This window comes from Oculina patagonica, chromosome 4, assembly GCF_052425735.1.
Source record: "Oculina patagonica isolate OP01 chromosome 4, crgOcupat, whole genome shotgun sequence".
NCBI lineage: Eukaryota > Metazoa > Cnidaria > Anthozoa > Scleractinia > Oculinidae > Oculina > Oculina patagonica.
Window position 1 is genome coordinate 14391535 of NC_135761.1, and position 18129 is coordinate 14409663.

At 39.2% G+C, this 18129-nt stretch overlaps 1 protein-coding gene and 1 long non-coding RNA gene across 2 annotated transcripts; both read left to right on the forward strand.

Annotated features, from left to right (window-relative positions):
• Positions 1 to 620: 620 nt before the first annotated feature.
• Positions 621 to 18055, forward strand: LOC144649631 (transmembrane prolyl 4-hydroxylase-like). The gene is made up of 11 exons (XM_078509163.1): positions 621 to 901; positions 1778 to 1859; positions 2610 to 2744; positions 2951 to 3024; positions 3445 to 3506; positions 3597 to 3631; positions 3755 to 3920; positions 4241 to 4298; positions 4823 to 4956; positions 5834 to 5924; positions 17438 to 18055. Exons 1-11 carry the CDS (start codon positions 713 to 715, stop codon positions 17717 to 17719), a joined length of 1308 nt encoding a protein of 435 aa, XP_078365289.1. The 5' UTR covers positions 621 to 712; the 3' UTR covers positions 17720 to 18055.
• LOC144649675 (uncharacterized) lies at positions 7238 to 15556 on the forward strand. Its single transcript, XR_013569922.1, has 3 exons — positions 7238 to 7446; positions 12501 to 12572; positions 14968 to 15556. It is a non-coding gene; the product is annotated as an uncharacterized LOC144649675 (long non-coding RNA).
• Positions 18056 to 18129: the final 74 nt, after the last annotated feature.

The window sequence follows — 18129 nt, forward strand, 5'->3', positions numbered from 1 at the left end:
ATTCTGACTTCGGAGTTCAGTTGCACTAACCGGCATAAGGCAACAGTTACTATGGACAATTTAAATAGCGTGACCTAGAAAAGTTGAACGAAAGTTCTGAAACGTTTCTGCATCCGGAAAGCTATAGCAAAATCTCAAACCTTATGATTACACAGCTAACTTTCATTCACATATTTTTAATATGAACAGAGGTTCCCTTCACACAAAGTTTCAGACCTATACAACTAAAAATGGCTTTGTGGGCCTGAAAAGTTTCCAGACCTTTCGAGAAACGGGCCCTTTGTTAATTGTTAAAACTTGGATATAAAAATTGTGGCTGACACTGATTAAAAAATTTTAAGGTAAAACGTTTTGCACTTCAGTGACCTTCGTCAGTTAATTAATCAGGTTATTGTTGTTGCCATGGAAACCAATTTCAAACGCACGTGGTTGTAGCTAACAACCTGCTCTAATAAACAAAGACTTACTTTTTTACCACGAGACAGATATCAAACAGGGATTGGACGGTTCGAAGTCTGTTTTGTTCAAAAATAGAAGAAACCACCAAACATTTTACTTGGACCCCATGCATTATTGATACGCTTTTTGTAAACTTTTCATTTGAGTCAGATATTAAAATTAAAAGTGAAACTTCTCAACTTCCACTCTACACTGTGAGAAGTAGCAAAGCCGGTTAACTTCTTCTATAAAGAAACAAACTTCAAGAAGAAACATGCGAGCGACTTTACCTGTTATAATTTTGATTTTTACAACTTTTCAACGCGGATTAACAAACGAAGACAGCGCCAATCAAGATGGAGATTTAGGAAGCTCGTGTAACTCGGGTCATTGTTCCGTTGAAGACGAAGGGCCGTGCCAGGATGATGGGCAACAGAAGTTATACCGCTGGGACCCCGTAAAGGTTTGTCACTTAAGTTAAAATAACTTAGTAAAGTTGGTGTTTATTTTATTTCATCGACGGTCCTTTTCTTGACACGGACTTCGAAAACGAAACTTACCTGCCTAGCTTTTTCGAAATCTTCTCCTTGCTGGTCTATATACGCTAAAGATATAGAATTTTATAAAAGATACGATCAGTAATATACACCGATTTGCCTAGATTGGTTGTTTTCGTAATTCTCTATATTCCTATCAGAGGCAACTGTTAGACCCTGTCAACTTTTCATGCACGACTGAAATAACAATAACAATGTTACAGTTGACGGGCAAGAACTTGCTGGCCGCCTGCGGACAAATCTGCATCTAGTCTCTTCAATCCTTTAAAAAGATCTCTCCCATCTCCTCGTGGGAAGCAAGAGTATATGATCGCAGGTTATTCCCTTATTGTTCGTTCCGCTTAGAAATGTGGACGGACACTCGGGCCAGGGGGGCTTAATTTGGTCACTGAGTATTCAAAAAGACTACTCCAGTTTCTCGACTCTTCCTTTTTTCATTGTTTGCTCTTTGATTTGTTCCTCTTTGCGCTGGGTAAAGATACGTTCATTTTTGGTTTTCCAAAAGTCCTAGTCAGAATAATCTGCGATCGTTCGCGATCTCCGAGAGACGTGCACAAGATCACGTCTGACCGCGAAGCACTGGTAAAGATTTCGTGATTCTAAAAATAGGTCAAGGCGGGTTAACCGGAATTCCTTCTTTTAGTTGATCTTGTCTTGTACATCTTGTTGTGAATCAGCTTTAAGTTAGTAACTTTGACTGTAAAAACCTCCTAGAATTTGATATACTTGACGGTTAAAATCGCGTAATCCCACTGTAACATGCATTCTGTTCATGTTGTTAGGTTGGGTACAAACGCAAGCTGAGACTTGAAGGAGAAAAGGTGTACACAATGATCACTAGGGCTATACAGCCAGCGTTATTTGGTAAATAAATATAATTTAATTTAATATATCATCCACTTGACCAATAGGACAGAATGTTTTTTACAAGTTATACGATTCCATGGTTATGTTAGGCTCGCAGTTTGTTCTCAACTTTTGCAGGTCTCGTTTGCATGTTTTAAAGTTGTTTAACGCCAGTCCCAGTTTTACGCATTTTATTAGTTACCATAGTTTGCGATTAAACAACTTATCAGAGCTAATTTACTGTATAATAACCTTTATACCATCTGTTACATTTGTATGGAGTTATGACATGGGGTCATCGAAAAGTCATTTAAACTTTCTCTGGCCTTTCAAGCATATATTCTTGCTTGGTCGCGAGTTAACGTATTATACACTGTGTTATCAACTTGATACTATCTGTTACATTTGCATTTCCTTTTAATGACAGTAGGGTCAGATCCAGGTTTTTTTTTTAAAGCGGGCTGCCTGTTTACAAATATTTTGTTTACTGATTTATTTAAGCTCCAGTTTTTTATTGGGCAGGGGGTGGATGTTAGCAAATATCTCAAATATACTTTCGCTACAAACATCAACCACTTTTTACAAAGTGTTTATTTTCATTTTTCTGGTGGATTAAGGGGGGTGGCTCGCCACCCAGTCCACCCCTCACAGTATCCCTGTGACAGAATCCTCCAAACAAGGGAGTGTGAAATCCAAACAAGAGAAGCTGCTCCTTTTCTGATATTTACATGTCAAAGTAATGGAGATGATTTGTCTATTTAAATCCAGAAATCCCGGACTTCTTGTCATCTGAAGAAGCTGATCACATTGTTGATGTAGCTTATGGTGTTGGTTTCTCTAAAAGTGATATTCATTTGGACCCAGTGGCTAAAAACCATGCACAGACATTAAGATCAACCGAAGGTAAGCAACGTTCTTTAATCAGTAGAACTATTTTACCATGTTTCTGTTTGATTTACAATGTTTGTTTCCTCATTTGTACAGTATCATTAGATGAAGAGCTGCTGCGGCAATGCCACTGCAAATTCCCACATATTTTTTCGCTATTTGCGTTCACTGAACAACTTTATAAAAACATAAGAAAACACGTTTTCTTTATTCTTTAAAAGGTCACTCTAACAGCTCAGCGGGTTATTTTCTGAACTGGGATTTCGACCGAGATTACCAAATTACAAAAGACGAGGTGAGTCTGGTACCCATTTACCATACGTCATTCTGTCTGCTCCTTGTAGCCAATCAGTGGACGAAAAGTTGAAGAACCAACACAACTCCAAAGTAAAACAGTTAATCATAAAACGCGCAGGAAATTGAGGTCTTGGCCTAGATTGGTCGAGGAAGGAAACATTTTCATTTATTTTCGATCTGATTTGCTTGCATGCTACACGAATTTCTTGTACCAATCAGAACGTTTGGCAAAGTTTACACATGGATCGAGTCATGCACTACATTTGACCAAATACGATAAAACTCACATACCGGAGTAAACCGCAATCAAAACACGAGGCAGTTGAAAACAAAAACACGGAAAGTTGTCGTGATTGGTTCGACGGCGAGTTCTTTAACCAATGACGTAAACATAGGTCCATTTTCTTGGTTTTTACAGGTCATAACGTTTGCCCAAAAGTTTAAATATCTTTACCTGTCAATGGAGGAAGTAGACGAGATGTAAGTCTCCATTACTTCGCTTGTTATTTATTTTATTAAAATTTAGTTTTGATATCTTACTAGTAACATTAATGGTTCCTTTTTTTGCAGGATAAAAAATTTGGAACTTAAAGAATTTGACGATGGTAGGCTCTTGCACATAGCATTTTTTTCTGTAAGGTGGCTGCGTTTTGCCTGTTATGGATGTCGACATTTTATTGTTTTGTTCAAACGCACTTCCTTGTTCATGTAACTTGTGTTCACAACAGGTATTGTAGAGTACCCAGAGTGGAGATCATTCAAGACGCACGCTATTGACATGTACATGAACGACATGAAAGAGAAGCACCCTCACCATAGAGACCGCTTTAGTGACCAGGTCTGGCTCTTCCAAAACGCCGACGCGGACGATATTTTAAAAAGACTCAGAGAAAGGTACGGTTTAGCATTCTTTGACATTTACTGCAGTGGGTTCCTGGTTGCTGTTTGCGCTTGGCAACGCATCTTGTATCCCGATTACGTACCATTTAGATGTCTTTCTTTGTTTGTTCCATTCATCTCCCCTCAAGAGTCGAGATCTCCTCGGAAAAATGAAATCAGTATATGAAAGGCTACACACTGTGACCGAGATTATTACTTAGCGCTTGTGTCATAACTCGACCAAGAATACAAGGATCCATATATTACAGTACGGATCGGTTAAACTGATCACACTGACAACGGTGTTTGCTAACTTCTGTTTGTGTTTTGTTCAGAGTTTACAAGCTTACTCGACTTCAAAAAGGAATAGTTTATGGAGGCGAGCCACTGCAGGTATATTAGATAGCAGCTGAAATGTGTTACTTTTCTGCAAAACAGGGGTTGACGCAATCAGTCAGTCCGTTCTAAGCCTTCAATCTCCCATACTCAGCAAATTCGTTCCCCATAAAGCCCTAAAAGAAAAAGAGATATGTTTCACTCCTGACGCTACCTTTCCTTGCAGTTTTTTATTTTCCTTATTTCCTGTGAATTGTTTAAGCCACATTTAATCAGTTAGCGAACACAAGCTACTCGGTCAAAAAAATTCCGTGCTTTCACAACAGGAGTAGAATCACTTCTTTTCACACATTCTCACTCATTGACAAAACTGTTCCTAGCAGTAGGCAGGAAGTTTGTCACATTTGAACCTAGTTGTTTCGCTTAGCTCCCACGAGTCCTCTGTAGCCCAACGGTAGAGCATCCACACATACATCGATACGTCTGATAAATTCTTGCAAATCAATTTTTTTTTGGCAAGTTTATCACACTTACGAGCTTAAACATACATGTTGTCTTTTAAAACATCTTGTTTTTATTAGGTTGTGAAATATGGTGCCCATGGCCATTATCACGCCCACTACGACAGTTCTAGAAAGTCTGATTACCCGGATGGAACCAAATGCTGTCACTATGATCTCTCGAGTGCACGTTTGGCTAAATGCAGAATCTGCAGGTATGTAACTACCCTTTGAAGCGACTAGGACTGGAGTACTGCTACCCTCCCCCTGGAAGGGAAGCTTTATTACATGAAATTTTCGCGACACTTTAATTTCGCGATTCCAAAAAAATCGCGAATTTAAAGTGACGCGAACAATAAGTGTCGCGAACATAACATGACGCGAAAATTAAGTGACTCACATCGTGTCAATAATTAAGAAAAAATAAGTTTTAGTGCCACTGAAGGAAGGAATTATCAATCTAAATGGGTGTTGTCGTCAATTGACTCAAGAACAATAACCCATGCACGTACAAGCATAACCTACTTGTAGACATTTAAAACTGCTCTGTTGTAGCTATTGCCGAGAGTTAGTCCCACCCTTGCTTTTTTGTTAATTTCGACGTTATTTTTTCATTAATGAAGTCGTTTTTAAAGCAAATGTAAATTGTGTCTTACTCAAAAACGCGAAATTAAAGTGATTCAAAATACAGCATTTTCGCAAAATTTACGTGTCGCGAAAATTTCATGTAATAGCTCAGCATTCCGTCACGTTGCCACGTTTAAAGCCATTACCCTTTACACTCCAGGGAGGGGAGATGTACTATGGTCGTCTTGCACCAAGACACAACACAGAAACCAAGCCAGTGATCAAAAATAGATACTCCCGATTCGATATTCAACCCACTTACCGTTAGATCACTGCGCTGGGCCTAGAAAGTTGCAGCCTTTTGTACTTTTTTTGTCAGGTTTTTCCATTTACCTTCTTGAAAATTGGTACTGTAACTGTCAAAACTTCTTCCCTACCAATATTTATGCTTAAAGTACTGCTTGTTGCAAGTTTCTAAACATGACTTTCAGAGGAATGTTTTTTACGTGTATTTATTATCCGTAGGTACATCACCATTCTTTACTACCTGAACGATGTAGAGGAAGGAGGAGAAACTGCTTTTCCTGTGGCAGATATGAAAGATTTTAATGAAACAGTGAGTGCGGTCCTTATTTTGAATACGCTTCAAAGATGCATCGAGTGATTGCCGAGTACATACTCTAAGGCCCTTTACACGACCCGATCACATGCTACAAAACACTGCGTGAAATGAATAATTTCGTGGAATTTACGGGGCCGTGATATTTCACTACACCAGAGGTGTCATGGAGTGGAACGCGACGTGTCAGGAAACGTGGCGTGTCGGAGAGTGTCATGTTCCTGACACCCGCGACAAGGCGTGTCAGGACAAATCATGGCCTGGGTACGATTCGTATGTCGTGTCAAGGAATGTCAGGGCTCTCACACTTAACAGCACGTTAATAATTTTTTGTCGATTTTGACTGATGATGTGGACAGTTTTATAATTCTTTCCGCCGCAACTAAACCTCACACGGAAACTGGAATCCGGCTGTTGAAGCTTGTGCGCATTCATAGATTTAATGTCAACAAGGCGTGCAGGACATATGATCGATTCCTTTAGTTATACAGGGTGCCAAAATAATGATCATGAAAGGACCACTTGTACAAACAGCAGCGAAGTGAAGCCGGATAAAACGATAAACTAAATGCAAGGTCCGATCAGCCTTGCATTTAGTTTATCTTAAGTTGTACGACTCTCGAGCTCATACTTCAGTTCATTATCCCTCAGCGAGTAGTGAGTCTTACAGTTCTTTTCCATTTTCACTCAGCTTTTCTCATTACGTCAATGAGATCAATTTTACGAATCTTTACCCTCTTTTGCTTAACGCTTAAGATTCTTTACGCATCTTAACGATTCTTAACTTATCGCGTAAAGGTATTCTTTTACGCGCCATTAGATATTGCGTAAAGGTATTCTTTACGTATCTGTACGATTCTTTAGGTATCAGAAACTCGTCTTTACGATTGTTTACGGATCGCGGAAGGATCGAGAAGGATGTTGATTATGCCGCAAGTTCATTTTAAAATTCATAACGGCGGTTTATTCAACTTTCAGTCGATAATCAACCAAATGTTTTACTGAATCTGAGAAATGTATATATTGTTTCTCAAGTTTGTTTGTTTGTTTTTTTAACTTGAAAAAGTATTATTTTATGGTTTTCTTAAACTGGAGGCCTCATCTGGGACTCATAATTTGACTCAAACTTTTCTTCGTTTTGCAAATTGCATACCAGTCTCTGCCATGTGAATACGCAAGCCATTTGTTTTTATTAAACGGATTTGTGTAAATTTGTTCGAAACGTTTTCTTTTGCTTTCATCGGAGATATGAGCTTGTAAGTCTTGCAATGCGGTTGGATTTCAGTTAGATGCTTCATGTATGGGTGGAATTTGATGAAACATCGACGAAGAAAACTCGACTGATCGATTTCATGCATCCATCGAGGTTGTCAACTGCTTCGTGCTACAAGGATTCCGATAACGACTGATCTACATCCTAACTCACCAGGCGATGGTTAGTTTTTGTTCGTGAACTTATTACAAACTCAAAGACTTAGACAACCAACTTTGGATTGCTGAGAAGTTTCTACACGTACAGGTAAACTAAAGTCTTGTTTTCTTTGTCACTATATGCATCTATTAATTAAGCTTATAATCCTACATTGACATGTAAGCTTAAGCTTCATGTCGTTTGTCTGAATTTGCTGGTTGGAAAGCAAACGAAATCCCTTTTTATTGGATATTTACAGCTACCTCTTCATACTTGTATTGAAGCTAGCAAATTTCATAGATTAAGAAATGAATAAGAACTCAAGGTGGTGAAACTAAAACTTCTTCTGTATTAAAAGCCAGCATGCATTCATACACGGTATGTGACATTTGCAGAATGCAGTCTGTAGACTTGCAGAGTTTTGTCCCGGTTAGCCTACAGAGCACGAATAGCACTTCAGTTAGCCTGTTTACGGTTAAATGTACAGCATGTAGCTTTCAATAATGGTAATGGTAACAAAATATGTTTTCTTACCCTTGTAAAAATTTTACCGCGATCGCGCGGCGATTCACGCCGCGAATCGCGGCGCGTTTTTGGCCGCCGCGATTGGCGCGATTGCGCCGCGATTGAGCTTGGATCGCGCCGCGATCGGCTTGGATCGCGCCGCGATTCGTGCCGCGATTCGCGCCGCGTTTTTGGCCGCCGCGATTGGCGCGATCGCGCCGCGATTGAGCTTGGATCGCGCCGCGATCGGCTTGGATCGCGCCGCGTTTTTGGCCGCCGCGATTCTCGCATCGCGGCGCGATGGGTCGGGAATCGCGCCGCGATTTGGCTTGAATCGCACCGCGATCGCGCCTAAATCTATAAATTTAAAAACAATTATCTTGGCGTTTTGCATACCGACAAAACAAACACACAGACTGTATCGAAACAACATCATTTATTTACAGAAGCTTACAGAAAAAGACGGCCAGTTTCGCTGCCGAGCACAATTAAATTTCGCAAAGCCGGAGAGCGTGATTGAGTCTTTAGTTTACAAGCAAATAAGTGAACAGTTCTTCTGTAAAATGTGAACAACACATACATAACGGCAACTAACCTTTTACTCGTGCTCAAGCGAAAGAAGATGCAATGATGTGATCTACCAAACGAGCGAACTATCTCTTGCATCTGCGAAGTAGCCGAACCGTCGAAGATGCGCTTTCTTTTCCCCGAAGCTTTTTTCAATAATACAACATTTAAGTCCCAAGCATCAACAGGTACAACTTTGCATTGAATGGTCCTTACCGTCAAAATGTTTTCCTCTTTCCACTGTTCGAGTTTTGCATTTTTTTTATATTCACAGTTTAGCTGTAGTTCAGTCAACAAAGTCCATGACGAAGCGACGAAGCGCTAGCTGTTGAGTTATAAACAAGCAGTCGCTCGAATTAACAAAACAAATTCTAGCAGTTTTCACAGAGACGCTTTTCCCTCAAGTTAGGTCGCTTCTAAACTCTTGTTATTAACAGAAGCAGCTAAAAAAGAACACATTTTTCCAGTTCTGATTGTGAAGAGAAAACATACCAACTTTCTCGAAATAAAATTTCTTTTCTGCTTGGGATGGCGTAGCGATTGCGTGTACTATGCACTACGTGACCTAACTCAGCCAATCATAACGCTCAGTTCACGACACCTTGCGGCAAAAGGCGGGAAAGGACTTCGATGTGTGTGGTCTACGATCGTGGTCTACGGGAAGGTAAATATAAAGCTCTAAAAAAAGCTCATTCTGACAGCCTCTTCGGAGCCACAATTAAATTAAATGCCATATAGAGGATTTTTCAATGCAAAAACGCAATTGCAGCGAATTCCTGATTGTATTTGCATTTGAAGAAAATGGCCTACAGAAATTTGTCATTGGATTGCTCAAAGGTATTAAGGCTCCTCAAAGATAAGAAAAGAAAGAAACAAAGTGTTTGAAAAGATTAAAAAACGGACTGTTAAGAAATAAAAATTCTTATCTTTTAATTTATCTTTACTCATTATCACGCGCCGCTTTGTCGCGCCAGTTCCTCTAGACTAAAACTAAATAAAACTTTTCTCGTGGGAATCACGTCCTCACGGCTCACCGTCACGTAATAAAATGTTTTTCGACATTTTAAATCAAACTAGTTTTATAACTACTTTGATTAGTACTTAAAGTTTATTTCATCAATACAAGTCATGATTTGCGTTACGACCACAGCATGGGATTTGTGAGAGTTTCAAAGCATATTGACTTTCTCCCGGTGATCGAGAAGTGAGTTCTCGCCGGGAACACTTCCCGAGATTTATTCCAGCCCCCCAAATCGCGGTGCGGTGGTAATCAATCGCGCCGCGATCGCACTCATCACGCCGCGATCGCGACTATCGCGGCAATCGCGGCGCGATCGCGACATTTGCGGCGCGATTGCAACTATCGCGGCGCGTTCGCGTTCATTTACAATCGCGTCACGCACGATCGCGTCGCGATGACAACAAATCACGGCGCGATCGCGTCAGTCGCGGCGCGGTGCGATCGCGCCGCGATCGCGGTAAAATTTTTACAAGGGTAGTCTGCAGTCTGCATTCTGCAAAAGTTGGACACTGTTCATACAGTCCTAAAAATGCCGTGGTTTTAAGTGGCCTTCACACGACAAACTAAAGTTGGCAAAACTCATGTTTGCAAACTCAAGTTGGTGTGTGTGAACGACACAACAACAGTTGGCAAACTGTTGGTGAGAATAGAGACAAATTCTATTTTGTTGCCAACAGTTGGCCAACTTGTTTGCCGTTGTTGTGTCATTCACACACACTAGCTTGAGTTTGCCAACACGAGTTGGCCAGTAGTTTATCGTGTGAAGGCCGGTTAACATTTACATAATTACAACTTGTGATGAAAACCTGGCATATCCAATCAAACCTAAATTCAATCAAACCCAATCAAACCCCAATCGTTTGATTGGGTTTGGTAATCGAACAAAATCGAACATCTATATACATGTATTTCGCTGTGAGTTTGATTATCGAGCCAATCAAACCTTAAACACAATTAAAGTCAATTCGATTTTGTTCGTAATCCATCTCTTGATATCATAATGAAATCAAACAGGACTAATCATAATGAACCTTTGTTGCATGGAATACAAATGTAAAATTAGGAAAAACGTCCAAATATCGAAATGAATTTCAATGTTCAGTTTTACAACAAGAAAACAAAAAGACGTTTAAATGCTGCAATGTACTTTTAATACACCTTATTCATAAATGGCGGAATGTGCGGAAGAGTTTGGGTTGAGTACATGATTTCAAGCGAGGCGAGTGAGGCTTCGGTTTCGAACCAAAACAAAGAAAAGTATGGCGAATTGAAGTACATGTAGTATTTGATAATTCTTGAAATATCTCGTCGGTTAGAAAGCGATTCTTGGCTGTTGATGTCTACCATTGGAATCCCTGGTTTGTCACAACTGCATATAAAGTCGTATGGATGCGAAGTCAACACAAATCATGGAAAAAGTTTCGTCGGAAAACCACATAGATCTTCTTCCACTGCCTTCTTGTGTACAGTTGTTATCCGTATTTAATATAGTTTCGTTTTAATGGAAGACTTTGTAAGCTGACAAAAAGGCAGAGGCTCTGTTATAGAGACTATAGCGATTTTGCACGTCTCTGGATATGGACAGTAAAAGAAAAATTTTCAACATTGTGCGACTAGCGACTACACAAACAGGTTAAAAATATTTTAGTTCATTCTATTGTCTTACAAACTTTCACCCACTAACATCGGCAGTTGAACCCGAGCATTCAAATGTATACACAATTTGAGAATCACAAATGGATCAGTATATATGGACAAAAAAATCAGCAAGACGATTTGGCATCAAAGAAGTGTTTAAATTCTGAATTCAGCAAATGTATCAGAATATTTAAAATTGCAAGAATCTTACCGCTGTAAAATTCATTTCAAAAGTTTAAAATTTGAAAGCTCGCTCTTTATACATTATTTCCACTTGTCTTGGCTTTACTTATTCTAAAATTCAAGGATTTGTTATGAGTAACGTCTATAAGGAATGGTCAAACGTTGTGATTATATTGAATTAATGCGTTTGGAGGCAAAATACTGAAGAAACCTTGTGTCTTTATATAATCGTGATTTTTGCTTACCATATCGAGAGACTTGTTAATTTTTTTTAACAAGCTCCATGTAGTCTTTTCTTTATCATGTTTCTTTCCTCTGCCTTCTTGCAAGCTTCTCGGATCTTCCATAAAAAGGAAACTTGAAAGTAGTCTGGATTACAATTGTACGCGAGTAGGCAGTGAAGAGACTGAGAGGATCAATGCGGTTTTCTGACGAAATTTTTCCATGATTTGTGTTGAATTCGAAACCATACGTCCATATCTGCAGTTGACAAACCAAAGATTCCAATGGCAGTCATCAAAACCTAAGAATCGCTTTCTTACCGACGAGATATTTCAAGAATAATCAAATACTACCTCAATTCGCCATACTTTCTTTGTTTTGGTTCGAAGCCGAAGCCTCACTCGCCTCACTTTCATGTACTCGACCCAAACTCTTCCGCGTGTTCCGCCATTTATGAATAAGGTGTATGATGTATTGTACAGTGGAACCCCGATATAACCATAATTATGCCAAGGGGGCAGTAAAATTATATCGTTATATCGAGGAATCGTTATATCGGGGTTCCGTCCCATACATTTTACTATTGCCGGGACATAACATATTCATCGTTATATCGGGAATATTGTTATATCGAAGATCGTTATATCGGGGTTCCACTGTATCATGGCACCTGTCTAGTTACACATGTATGGCTATATTGCATTTTGAGCAAAATGTGCTGTTGCAGCCCATGTACAGTGTGATGGCATGTTACTTCCTTGTGCATATCTACTGTCTTGAACCCCCTGCAATTCTAGATTTCGGTACAACCAAAATTCACACATATTTTAATAACTGGCAATCATTAACTGTCTCAGTGAATTTGACTATTACAATGTAGATATACAGTAAGTACTAAATATTGTCCTCCTTAGTAAGATAATTACACGCAATTGTTTTTATTCTGCACTACTGTAAAAACCAAAAAAACATGAAGAATAGATCTTGGGATGACAGTTTAAAACAAATATATATTTCTTTTTTTCAGTGGAATCAACTTAAATCTTCAGATTTCATTAAAAGAGCAGCCAAGTGGAGTTAACAAGAACAGAATATCAAGGTACTTGTGGGTGAAAATGTTGCTGAAGTAAAAGAAAAAACACTTTCTGGTGTTTGATACAATGTACATGTACAGTATATTTACATATTCATTTACTTTAACAACTTGAGCAATCAGTAGTCCAGTTCTGTCCCTCTCCCTGTCATGGAACATTGGGAGGGAGGGTCCAGATTTTAAGCAAGAAAATCTTCTCTTGCTGGTCAAATTTGGTCTGGTTGACAAAAAAAGCAATGTCTGTAAAAAAATTTAGTAAAAAAAGTCTGACATACATGTACATGTATTTAAAGCTGAGAATATTGAGCAATTATAACCGGTATGGTTGGGAAATGTTACAACAATCCAAACCACAGTTCATATTTATATGAGCTTTTCTGTTGAAACAAACCGACATAATTTTGATACCTAAAAATCTTTGGGAGACATGTTTACGCGAGTGTCTCTTCGATCCTCTGTCAATACCTGGAATTTTTCATTCAGATTGAAAACCAAAGGGACTCTCCAACAATAATTTGTATCTCAAAAGTACTAGTGAATCATCAGATAGTTTGTGTTATTGATCAACAAAATCATACAAAGTTGAGTTACATGTACCAGAGAATGACTAAAATTCAGGTTTTGCTGATGGGGGAATATAAAACATATTCGAGTTGACAAATTCTTACCACTAAGCTGTTAGAGTTTCTTTTCAAGCCTGCTGGAGCTTGGATGTCTTCCTTCAGTTATACTTATGAGCTTATGAGGATCATGATTCGTGGCCAATTTGTGAAGAGGAAGGTTTTTTTCGACTTGTAATGCCCCACGCACTAATGAAAAATCTTTATTTTTTAGCCCCTGAGGGCCCTTTGACTTGCTTTCATGCAACTTCCCCTTTCTTCTAGAATTGAAGTATTGACAGACATCTCAAAAAACATGTGCATTAGGGATTAGTGATGTGAAGACAATTGTCCCTGGACCCTCTTCCTACTTTGCATGACAGAAAGAGGGGGCAAGAACTGGACTACATGTAAAAAAACCCAGAGGCATAAATACTGTACTGTTTAGAATTCAAAATTACATGTACACTACTACAATACTTCTGCTCAGGTTGTAATATTTATGATAAAAAAAGGTAAAGTCTGTGTCCGAGCCAAGTGGCCCATACAGCAGGAGCTTATTCTGGTTTCCGTAGCATTAAGCGACTAGGAGTACTGATAATCCCCTCTGGATGGGATGCTAGTCCATCGCAAGGTTACCCCCCAGCAGTAAATTCGCCGGTACTCTGGGTGGAGAGAGGCACTGTGAGATTAAAATGTCTTGTCCAAGAACACAACGCAGCACCCCGGCCAGGGCTCGAAACCAGGCCATTCGACTCCGAGTTGAGCGCGCTAAACTGTAGGCCACCACACCTCTCACAATATTAAAATAATATTCATTATAATGTCACTCAATACCACCTACTGTTCAGTCTTTTTGAACCATTTGCTGTGGGGCCAGGGCCTGGTTGTTTAAAAGGTGAAAAACGCTATCCACCAGACTGCCATTGGTTGTTCAATGGCACAAGTACACCTGTAGGATAACACTATTCACTGGATACTTCATTATCCAGTGGATAGCATACAGTCAGTGATTTGTTTTGTCAGCACTTATCCTTGGGAAAGTCATTTAACCGGCTAATACATGTAGCATTATCCACCTTTTGAACAACTGGGCTCTGATCAAGGAAGTGTTAACAATACAAACTACAATATCCACTTCATTGTAATTAATTAACAATAATCCTGCGAAATCGTGCAGAATATTGCCGAGGCCGAGTCAACTAAAATCAGACGATATTCTGCAAGATTGAGCAGGATAATTGTTTTATTATTCAACAAATTGTCAACGAAGCACATTCTGCAGAAAGAAAAGCTGAAATTACACAGCGCTTTCCAAGAATTTGGACAAATCTTCGCAACCTACACGTACATGTATATCGCAGGATATCTATTATGTTCGGATGACAGATAACATTAACATTTGGACCACATATGGGCAGCGTGCGCATTTGTTGAATAATTGATAGCATTATAGCATTATCCAACCTTTCAACAACTGGGACAAGTGCTACATACATGTACATTGTACACTGTATAAAGGTTGGGGTCATACCGTCAAACTGAAAGGCAGAAATAGGAGAGAGTCCATATTTTTTATTTATTTATTTTTTTGATGATCATTTTTCTAAAAATGACTTGGGGCTTTCAATAAGATTAAAAGTGAAATACAGTATAGTAGCAATATACATGAATTGTAAAAAAAAAAACATCAAGCTGAAAACACTTCATCTATATTGGGAGATGCAGTAGGACAGTACCGGTACTTATTTTAGTGATTCCTCATTACAGTTTTCTAATTGTTTTTCTTTTATATGCAATAGGTGCTACATGATGATAAAAGTCTCAAGAAAATTCCAACAGTATCAGGGATCTGCAGCAATAGCAAGGACATTATTTTGTTCAAAATTTTTTCTGTAACCAAGGCCAGAAACTGCCTCATGAGCAATTTCTTTTATAAAATGACACCGAGATATGAATGGCTAATTATATTTAAAAAAGATTGAGTTGATTTTCGTTGCATTATAATGCAGCACAATTTCTATTGGTTTTAAGCTTCTTTTATGGCTTACTACATGGTACAGTATGCCTTATACAGTGTAGGTACAGGCACATGGCATTAAGCAAATACATGTTACATTGTAATGATTATTTTTTGCACTGTGAATGTAAACTGCATGTACCGGCCGGCACATTTAAGTGTTTTGACTTTAGGTTTACCGGTAATTTGTTTTTGAAATAATTCACATCGCTACTGCTGTATACATGTACTGACCTATGATATAATAGGTACACGTATAGGTAGTTGATGCAATACAAGACAAGCATAACAGAAGTAGTCATCAAACTTTTATAACTACAGTACCCACAGTTTAAGGTTTTTATTTGTAAATAAAGTATTATTTGTTCAGATATCATGCCTACTGTCTTGGTTTACATTATAGTTTTCTTTTTGGGGGATATTAGTTTTATCTTGTGTTTGGGAAGGGAGTTGATACAATGGTTTCCAAAAAGACTGCAATGTCTTGCCTTTTCAAGTTCTATTAAAATTCGCGGGCAGAAAATTCCTTTGTACACGACGTACCGTGGAATTTCCGTCAACTAAAATTTTTGGTACCTAACATACCGTGGAATCTCGGATACCGAAATCCGAGTGACACTTGACGTACCGTGGAAAATCCGGTACCGGATTCTCGAGTGACACGTCTCGTACCGTGAAGTTGTGCTCGAAAACGAACATTTAAATGAAGAGCAAATAGTAATTTCCCATAAGAAGTGAACTAAGTATTCAACTTGATCTACTGTACTCGTATATGGGACGCCATTATTCTCGGCGAATCTGGAAGAATAAGCGAATTTCCGGGCCTTGACACGCCGCGTTTCAGTGACGTGTCTGGACATCGGATTTTCCTTGCCACGGAAAAAGTCCGATTCGGGGAAAATACGACTCCTGACACGCGGTGGACACGTCGCGTGTCATGAACCACGACACCTCCGAGTACGCCCGTATTCCTGAAGAATACGGGTCCGAATCGTGTGATTTCCGGACCACGACACGCGCCTTTTCACACAGTGAAATCAGCCATGCTGGACCACAAAATACTAAATGCGACAGTCCCAGGGGGGTACTCCGGCTTGTAAATGACGGGGATGATCGAATGGAGGCAAAACTCAGGACCCTCCGACATTACCCCAAAAAAATCCCTTGACCAAAAATAACTCCCCCAAAAAATCCTTTGTCAAATTACCCCTAAATTGCAAGGAGGGGCAATAACGTAACACAGAGAACGCTCGTTTTGTTTATTCAACATACCATAAATACGCTAAGGCCGCGCCAAGGCACTTTAGTTCGTTTTTAATACCCAAGAAAATCCCCTATCTAGTCAAGTCACACAAAAAATACTTGCCAAATTTTCCAACCCAAAAAGATCCCGGAATCGAAAATTTCAAACCCAAAAAAATCCTTCGATCATCCCCGTCATTGACAAGCCGGAATACCCCCCCCCCCCCCTGGGGCGACAGTCAGAACAAATCGACTCGCACCAGTCAAGCTTCATCTTCCTTTGTTTTGATGTTCCACTGCGTATCCTGCGGCCCAGCATGGCTGATGTTGTACCACGTAACCAGATCGTGCAAAGGTACATAAACTCTCATCTGCTGTTATTGACTCTCGTGTTCTTTTGTCAAGTTTGGATCAGTTCAAATTGTCCTGAAGGTCGACCAGCCGACGGGTGTTATCAACTTGAATGACAGGCAGATAGCGTCACTTGATTACAGCGTTTTTTTCTTGGGTTTTGGAGCGTGTACTCGTCAATGATTGTGATCCCAATGCTCGCCGACTTCTCGTTTTCTTTATATCTGTCCTTAAAACCTAGGATCAAAATGCTATTAAAAAGTCCTATTTTTGATGACCCATAACCCAAATTGGCAAATTCGTAATCCGATTGGCTGGACCGCAAACTGCTTTCGTTTTTTTTTTCTCAAGATCGAAACCGCCCTTATTTTCTGGACCGTAAACCACCATACGAATACGACACTCAAAAAAAGCTTCAATCGCCAGAGTATAACAAACCCTCCTTCCCTAGTATTGAAAGATCAGCCGCTGGTTTGTGCTAAAACAATTAGTCAACAAGCTCTCAATATCTGTCAACTTTGATAGTTGACTCATGGTTTAACACATCACCAACTGGCATACGGTAGAGGCTTAGAGCTCGCAATCCAGCTGTTAAATAACACACATTTTAGGAATCTCATCTTAGAGTTACTAAACTGACGTTTTTTTATTTGCCACAGAAATTTAGAGACCGTAAAGATGGTGACCGCTTTAATCTGAAGGAATACTGTAAGACTGCTAATATTGTGGTGCCAGCCAAGAAAGGGAAAGCCATTATGTGGTATAACTATGAGCTCGACGGAAATACAGGCTGGATGAGCCACAGGGACGATAGATCATTACATGGGGGATGCGTCGTGAAGAAAGGCATGAAGTACATAGCAAACAACTGGCTTCCAGCTCCAGAGAATGATTCCGCTCATCTTAGAAGCGAATATTTTGTAGACCCAGACGAGGAATAATAATATTTTTTAAATAAACTGTTTTAAAAAAGAACGTGAAGCATTTATTAAAAAAATATTGACCTGATTTTAAAGTTGTCTTATATTAAATTTTCAGTTTTGTTTCGCCCTTTTGAAAAGTTGAATCGTTTTGCGCTTAATGGAATTGATTTTCAAATATGCTGCAAGAAAGTGACGCATTTGTTGCTAAACAGTAACTCATATTTGTAAAAAAATAACCTTTACATTTATAAAGTTAACTTATTTATTCCTCTTTGAGTGACACAGGGAAGCGGACGCGTAATTCTCAGCAAATATTATATAGCGCCAATAAAAGCCATTTATTTCCTAAACAAACCTTGTCTCTTTTTAGTAATAACAAAGACACAGTCATCAACAACAACTTAATTTATTACCATTCGACGCCGATA